At 39.3% G+C, this 8,740-nt stretch overlaps 1 protein-coding gene across 4 annotated transcripts in view; it reads right to left on the bottom strand.

Annotated features, from left to right (window-relative positions):
- Positions 1–8,065, bottom strand: part of snx30 (sorting nexin family member 30) — a 26,222-nt gene extending 18,157 nt beyond the window's left edge. For 2 of the 4 annotated variants that reach the window (XR_013796053.1, XM_079598864.1), the window contains exons 1-4: positions 7,699–7,961; positions 1,518–1,706; positions 410–520; positions 82–240 (exon numbers count right to left, since the gene is read on the bottom strand). Coding sequence is in view for 2 of the 4 variants with exons in the window: in XM_079598864.1 (XP_079454990.1) it covers positions 82–240; positions 410–520; positions 1,518–1,706; positions 7,699–7,863 (624 nt within the window). In the remaining 2 variants the exon portion in view is untranslated. Of the gene's footprint in view, positions 1–81; positions 241–409; positions 521–1,517; positions 1,707–7,698 lie in introns of all 4 variants that reach the window. The other 2 variants (XR_013796052.1, XM_079598863.1) reach the window with 2 other exon arrangements.
- Positions 8,066–8,740: the final 675 nt, after the last annotated feature.

Below are 8,740 nucleotides of genomic sequence, written 5' to 3' on the forward strand. Positions count from 1 at the left end.
CTAAATAACGCCAACATTTTCCTATTAACAGTGAATAAGCTAAAGTCACAAAAAGTCAAAGTGTTCCTTTAACGCACTCACCTTTGCTGAGAGAAATGCATTGAAGTGTTCGTTGAAGGAGAGCACCGGATGATCCGCTACGCGTTTGAGGAACTTGTCTAGTGCCTTTCTTCTGGTATCCACGAACTCCTCTGAAAAACGGTCCACCACTCCCTTCATTACAAACTTCTCAGGCAAGGGCTAAACGGCAGCAGAAAGGAGAAACAACAACAAAATGTAGTCGATCGCATGGTTTGAAATAACTCAAACCATGAGTCCCTGCAACATTAAATAACTAGTTATACAGAGCACAAAAGCTTGAAGCGAAGGGGTTTGCGAGTAGAGCTGTGGGGGGGTTTCCTCTACCTACTGGAATAAGGTGAGTGGGTTGGCTTTCCTCTAGTTTGTTCCTCAGCCAGTCGAAGTCCTGGTAGCGTCGCCTTACCGAGTACTCAGGCAGGTCAAACTCTGTCCTGGTGGTCTGCCGGTCACGCAGAAGCAAAAAAAACGGTCAATAACAACTTTTTATTAAAGCAATTAATACTTGTATTCAGCAAGGACACATTTATTTGATCAAAAGTGACAGTAAAGACATCTATAAATAATGTTACAACAGATTTCTATTTCAGATTAATGCTCATATTCTTCAAAGAATCCTGAACAAAATGTATCACAGTATTCACACAAATATCAAGAAGCACAACGGTTTCCAATATTGATAATAAGAAATGTATCTTAAGCAGCAAATCATCGTATCAGAATGATTTCTGAAGGGTCATGTGACACTGAAGACTGAAGCTTTGATCACAGGAATAAATTACATTTTACTATATATTAACATAGAAAACTGACATTTTAAATTATATAAATATTTCACAATATTACTTATTTTACTGTATTTATCAAATATGTTGTGTCTTATACAGGATTCCCAAACGTTGAACTTCCATGGTTTTTCATTTCGAAAGGTTTTTTTCTAAATAAAGGTTATCATGGCGTGAACGCACATTAAGTTGAAATACTAAATTAACTCAACTTAAAATAAAAGCTAACTTAAATATAATTAAATACTATAATAGTTGTTATGACTGTGTTAACCCTTTTTCTTTTACAATCCACAAAAAAATAAAAAACAGCAATGAGTTTATAAAGGGCTGACAGGGAGTGACAGGTTTTCATTAGCACCTCTATATGACTCTGAGCTCCAGAAAGTGCCGCGGTGAGCATGTTTCAACACTGCAAACAGCCGCCACTAGAGTTACACAACTGCTTCAGCCGCCGCTTTAATGCAGTGATTTACAGACACAGTCAAACTGGAGCAAACTGAGTTTAGGGAACAACAGTTCAGATCAACCACGAAGCCACATCAACCAATGACATCTGTCTGAAGAGGCTGATCCTTCATGCATGTGTAAGTTTTGAATAACTGCACGAATAAAAACAGCATTTGGTTGTTAATAAAGTCTTTGCCCTCTGACCTTTGTGCAGACTCTGTAGGTGATGTACGTCTCCATCGTAGACACGTGTTTCTTAGGATCGTCTACGGTCACGAACAGGTCTCGAGTTTCTCCGTCCAGATCGTCGTCGAGCTGCAGCCGGTTCAGCAGAGATGAGGAGGAGGCGGGGCTTGAGGTCTCTACTGGAGTCCCATTGGGCAGGCTCAGGTCCTGGGGGCGGGGATAAGAAACCAGACTGACTTATGGAACAAAACTGATATTGTACAGAGTAAAGGTCCTTGCACTCAGAGTCTGATATTTTCGTAAGCATTTTTTCGTACTATTCGACATTCTGTGGCTCTGAACGCCTGTCAAAATGCTTGCGATGGATGTGAAAAACGCAAGAAAATCGAACCCGATCCGAATTTTGGTGTGACAGACAAACGTTTCTGAGGCAGTGTGTAAACGTGATTGACAAGGTGAGGTCGAATTTATTTTTTAACGTGCGAAAATTTTGGACGAGAATTTCGGACCTTAAATCTAAACGTGAAGGAATGTACACACAGATCAACCCTACGAATTAAAACAAAGAAAAGGTCATTCAAACAGATTTTGTTGGTAAATCCAGCAATGGTAGACAACAACCACAACTTACGCAATAACCCTTCAGTGCCACATCTGCAGTTATAGAAATACCATATTCTTTTTTTTAAACCCACCTTAAATATTATTTACAATTTCCTATTCGGAAACAACAGCAATAGAAAAGGTCACTTAGGCTACTTTACGTGTGATATGTAGCAGTGCAGAAACCAGGCATTTGGTAATTTAAGATCACAGTAATACAAGCAGCATGACGTGTGTGTGTGTGTGTGTGTGTGTGTGTGTGTGTGTGTGTGTGTGTGTGTGTGTGTGGCTCTGAGATAAGAGCTGGGGAAGGTGGGGGGTTTTAGACAAACTCCGAAAGTGCGCTGCAAACTGCTATAGTGAATGATAACCAGCCATTCAAGTGTTGAGCAGCGAGCTCATTGGCTGCAGATGCGACATGAACCAATCAGCTGTGCCAAGTAGTTAAAGGATTAGTTCACTTTTAAAAAAACTTTTGCTGATAATTTACTCACCCCCATGTCATCCAAGATGTCCATGTCTTTCTTTCTTCAGTCGAAAAGTAATTGCGTATCACGTGACGTCACGAACGCGCATCACAGAACAGAGCAAGGCGAGCATTTGTGCTTATAAAACTGACAACTTTTTTATTTATTTTTGAAATGAGCGATCGTTCCGCTAGATAAGACCCGTATTCATCGTCTGGTGTCGTTTAAAGCCCGTTGAAGCGACGCTGACACTGTCATCTGGACCTTGAACCGTTTGGTCCCCATTGAAGTCCATTATATGGAGAAATGTTTTCATCAAAAACCTTCATTTCTTTCGACTGAAGAAAGAAAGACATGGACATCTTGGATGACATGGGGGTGAGTAAATTATCAGCAAAAGTTTTTTTAAAAGTGAACAAGTCCTTTAACTACTTGGCACAGCTGATTGGTTCATGTCGCATCTGCAGCCAATGAGCTCGCTGCTCAACACTTGAATGGCTGGTTATCATTCACTATAGCAGTTTGCAGCGCACTTTCGGAGTTTGTCTGAAACCCCCCACCTTCCCCAGATCCACCTGTACAGATCTGCTATGGGGCGGATAGCAGATCTGTACAGATGCTCTGCAGCAGCAATAACCAACAGCAGCAGCGTAGCAGATCTATTCTGCCAAGACCAAATACATTAACATCGTCATATCCATCAACATGCTATAAACCAGGTGAGAGTTGTCATGATAGAAATAAGGTTGAATAAATGCTTTTACCGTACTGGAATCGAAAATGGGAATCGCTAAGAAGCAGAATCGCTAAAATTAAAACGATACCCAAAAAACGAATGACCGATTTACCTGTGCGAAGGACAAGCACAAAGCTTAAAGGTGGGGTATGTAATTCTCTTTGTTGGCCATTTTTTCAAAATCACTTAAAATCCTATTCCTAACCCACTTACTGAGTTAGAAGCACTGAAATAAAAATTAAGCAATTTAATCATCTGTGGAACGGGCAGGACTCGAAAAACTCCAGCCAATCATTTCCAAGACCACCTAGAATCATTGGACAGTAAGTGCGTCAATCAATCGTCATACCATCCCCCCCCCCCCCCCCCCCCATCCATGTCCATGTTCTTTGAATGGGTGGAGTCAAAGGAAAGAAGGTAGGACCATTTGAGTTGTGTATTTTCTAAATCTGCCGGCCGTTTTGCAAATCACATACCCCACCTTTAATGTTGAGCACTGATTCAATCATGAAAGCTTATTCTAGTAGACCGGCTGAACAAAACTATCACTACAGTCTGATCCTTATCTTAGAACAACCAACGGGTGTATTTCACTTTAAAATATATTTTCAATCAATAGTAGGCAGTATGCATTATATAATGCATTGTATTCAGCAAGTAAGCTATTATTCAATTTCAAACGCACGTCTCTGGAGCCTTCAGTAACTCAACTCTTCAGTCACATGATGCAGAGCGCTAAACCACACTGTGAAGACCGTGACGTCAAACATCATCCTGCGCTTGATCTTATGAAGCCTTGTGCACGTCACACTACATGATAAATCACTCACAAACATAGCACACAAAACAGAGGTATGCTTAAAGTGATTTAAGGATATTTTCAATTTTAAAAAAAACAACAGTTTAAATTGTAATAATATTTCACATTGCTGTATTTTTTATCAAATAAGTGCAGACTTGGTGAGACTTTTGAACTGAATTGTATATATTTCTCATTTGACTTTTTAAAGGCAAAAACCTCATTCACAACATGAAACCTGCAGCAAAATGTTGGAATTACACAGAGCGAACATCCTATTTTCAGACCCAGCATTTAGGAAACTGTGACAGCTTTTTCCTGATCACATGCCCACTGTTGAGCTCTCGAACTAGTGCTGGCCTTCTGTCTGCTGAACCGACAGTCGAGGGGCAGCGCACAGCCCTCTCACAGCCCGTATGCGACACACCTCTCCTCTGCATTTGTTTTTAATCTTTCTGTCATTCTAAAACAGTGTTTACTTCCAGATTGAGCCGATTTGAAGATCAAGCCGCAATAGTCAAAACTCAAGAAGAGTTGGGGATGTGCTGCTAAACCAATGAACAGTGAGGCCTGTGGTGATCTTAGACGTAAAGCCAGAAGAAAACTCTTCATCACTCAAGACTGCCGGTGTCCTTCTGCTTCGTTCCCTTTCTTCACAGTCCACAGAAATTAACAACTCAGTAGATTTGTCAAAGTTCATGAACTTACGGTCTGGAGTCACACACAGTGTGTGTAAACAGACAATTTCACTCGTGACTAAGAATGACCAATGAGGGATACACTGGCCCCAAAAAGTGTCACACTAAAACATATCAAAACAAGTAGCATTTACTTTAAAATCAACATGAAATCAACATGGATAGCCTAATTCTTGTTTTGTTTTTTATAGAATATTGCAAATGTTATAAATTATGTATCCGTGCACATCATTATTGTGAATTCATGTGGCTCATAATCTTGAATAACTTCCCCCTCCGCTTGCATCTCTTCTCTGATGATGAGGGCGGGGCAATCACCTGTCAATCACATGAGATCCACCAATAGCTTTAGAGAAACACAACTTATAGGCTACTTGTGGTCACTCTTCATGGCTGTCACAAACCTGAATACCCACAACTCAATGTTTTCTTATGCAACCATATGCATGGGAGTTTCAAAAGTAACACAATAAATTATAACAGGAAATGTATTCATAAAAGGGTCAGTCACAAAACAAAAACTACACAGAGCACGTTTTAAAGATTTTTGCTATTTGTATTGTCAAATAAAATACTTGTGATTGACTTAAAGAGTCTAGTCACTGGGAAAGTTGTACGGATAACAGTGATTTTTGTGAAGTTGTGAAAAACACGTCAGTGAACAGATTTTTGAGCTTTTCTACTGATTTGGACCTACATACACGTTTAGATTTTTGTGAATTTTATTTCAAGGATGTTGAGATGAACCATCTCATGTTTGAGGGGGTCCTTAATTTAATCAGCATAAAATTATTGCTATTTCAGAAAAAAAAAAAAAAAATCTAAAACAGTTTCCAAGAAAACTGGATAAGATAAGGCAATTATCACAAACCAGCGAGTTAATTATTTACTTGTTTTTACCAGGAAAATATGCATTACCCAAGAGGACCGAGGAACTGGCATCGTGCGTCACCCTAACATTACATTACGCTAGAGCTCCACGATAGAGATCATGTGTTGGTATGAAACCGCTTCACAAACAGTCTTTTAAACCACACAACAGTATCATTATTTATGTCTTACAATAACTCAGATTATTACAGAAGAACTGGGATAAAAGTTATAGTTCGGATAAAAACACTGATGTCCACGGAAGCAATGAAGCGAGTCTTTGAGTGAGTCGTTGAATTATTCACTCAATATATTCATTCAACAACAATTGATACATCCAGTCATTCAAATTATTATTTTTTTAGTATTTTTTTAATAAACTGCAGCAATTAACATTTGTCAGAACCTCAAGTAAATTACATGTTATTATGTTTACTTTGAAAATCGTAATCTTGATTCTCACTTTATCCAGAATCGTGCAGCTCCAATACAATTTATTATACGGTAAATATATATTTAGAAAAATCCAGTTTTCCCAAAATGTTTACAGTGTCAGAATCACAAACGTGAGTTTCTGCTTATTAACAGTAATCTGCAAAGACACACCAAATTTGAGCAAAAGTTACAAATTATTTCAGTGCTGAATCTACACACAGCCCATGATCTTACAATCTCAGTCCATCCATCTTTAATATGAATGAAGTACAGAAGATACAAATAAAAAGCTAAAATTATATAGAATATAATTATTAATATATGAACTAAACAACAATTCCCAGCATTCACACTAAAATAAAATATCCAATAAACAGGGAAGCCACAGTGGAAATGTGACAAGAGTGATGTCTGTGAAAAACACAATAAACAATGGAGTCGGAGAGCGTCTCAGCCTCGCTCTACACAACTCTATTGTGCAGGAACACAGGCATGATACACACATCTACAGCTTTCACTGCACACACACACACACACTTTAATACTACCGTTATTATAATTCATCTAGCAATGCTCCATCACATGATATTCATATACAAATCATTCGTTCTTCAATTTTCACCGTAACTTCCCTTTTCCATCAAGTCTAAATTTAGTGATTTAAATTTTCTGGACAAAAATAAATACTTAATTTTGGGCGTGCAACACACATCATTATAAACAACTGAAAGCTTGGAGATCACATGAATTTAATTTCATACTCATTCATCAAATCTCTCTGCTTCTTACGCAAAACACCAGAAAAATATAAGCTGCTGTTTATATTGATGTACGTTATTTTTATTATGAGCAAAAATAAAAAAAGGCACTCCGTCCAACCCACAAAAAACACTGTGATGGTAACATACATCAACTGTGGTATATCATCACCAATCCTGAATAACCACCATATTCATATGCCATGGCATTACATGGAACATAGTACATGACCAATAAACCATGGTATTAATATGGTAAAAACAAATCATGTTATGGGTTCATGGTCAAAAGCCAAGATAACACTACAGTAGAAAAACATACCACGATGCATATTTTTAAAAAAGCACTGTGGGGGAAATGAGTTGGATTTACTTTGAAATAATCTTCATTCAGATTACATTTTAAAAACAAGAAATGGCAAGACATGGAATTAAACGTGAAATGAAGTATTTTCTAGTAAAACGTACACCAATCATCTTTGTTTTATTTACTACTGTACTTCCAAGACTTTTTGTTTTTTTTGTTATTTACACTATCTTCAGTTGATATCTATTAGATATGACTATGGCACCATTGTCTAAAAGCGTGGTATTCCCATGGAATGACTAGATATATGGATGCATACTGATGGAATTGCACTGTTTACAGTTTGAGGCTGGAGAAACGCCTGGTTTCCAGACACATACTGCCACTGTTTAACTGGCCCGCGTCTCGGACTCGACTGCTGCCTGCCCAGGGCTCTCGCGGTGTGTCCCGCGGACAGGGGAGTGTGTCCCGCGGACAGGGGAGTGTGTCCCGCGGACGGTGGAGTGTGTTGGTGTGTGGATCTCACCTTCTCTCCTCCTCCTCCTCCAGTAGCGGCACCGCTGCCGGGGTGGATCAGCGCATCTGCGCTGCGGCTCGACGCGCTCTCCTCGGCGGCGCACAGCGGGTGGCGGATGTCCTGGATGTTCTTCTGCCCGGACGAGGCCAGGGATCGCGGGGTGCCAAGACTCATCGCGCCGCTGCTGCTGCTGCTGATCTCTGATGATCGCGCAGGTGTTTTTATTTCACTGAGGCAGCGAACATCTGTCAGCTGACCCCCACCGCGCAGAAGCGGAACTGCACTCATCAGCTGACTCGAAATTGCGACGTGCACTTCCGGAACGCCTCGCCTCTTTTCAAATTAAAAGTAATAATTTCTTCTCTTAAAGTCCCCCTGTAGTCAATAATTTTATCCCTTAAAACTCATCTCTGATCACCAAAATTACATATTTAAGTGTTTTTTCCTTGAAAAAAAATGTATTATCCATGCCTTAAAATAGCTTGAATTTATCTCTTGATTGTATCACCCTTGCCTCATTTAGTATATTTAGTATTCTATTAATATGCAAATTAGCCCCGCCTCCACTCACTCACTGACTCAGCTCAGAGATCCACTCGTTGACGATCACACGTTGATCTGATTGGTTACAGGGTAGTTTGTGACGTCAGAAACACCAGCGATTTCAACCCGTGTTTTTGAGACTGTCTTTGGTTTGGTTCACTGCAGTTTTAAAGAGAAAATACTCAGAAATGGTGTTGAATGGTATGAATTTACACATAGTTTGTCTAAAGCATATTAAAAACACCGCAAAGGCATATTAACAACCTCAGGGCGACTTTAAAAGTTTTAGGATGCATCACTGAGTGATCAAAAATTCATTCCTGATACTCACATATTTCTTTCTTTCTTTCTTTTTCACTGGTTTGAATCCAAGGTATAATTCAGTTGAAGCTTTTCAAAACTGATTAAATCGGGGGGAAACTATTTGCAAAACTTGATTCGCTGGAAACGCCGCTGACGTACACACTCCGCCCAAATGATAAGTTTTCATGCAATCTGTTAAAAGTAT

The sequence above is a fragment of the Phoxinus phoxinus genome (assembly GCF_949152265.1).
Source record: "Phoxinus phoxinus genome assembly, chromosome: 23".
Lineage (NCBI taxonomy): Eukaryota > Metazoa > Chordata > Actinopteri > Cypriniformes > Leuciscidae > Phoxinus > Phoxinus phoxinus.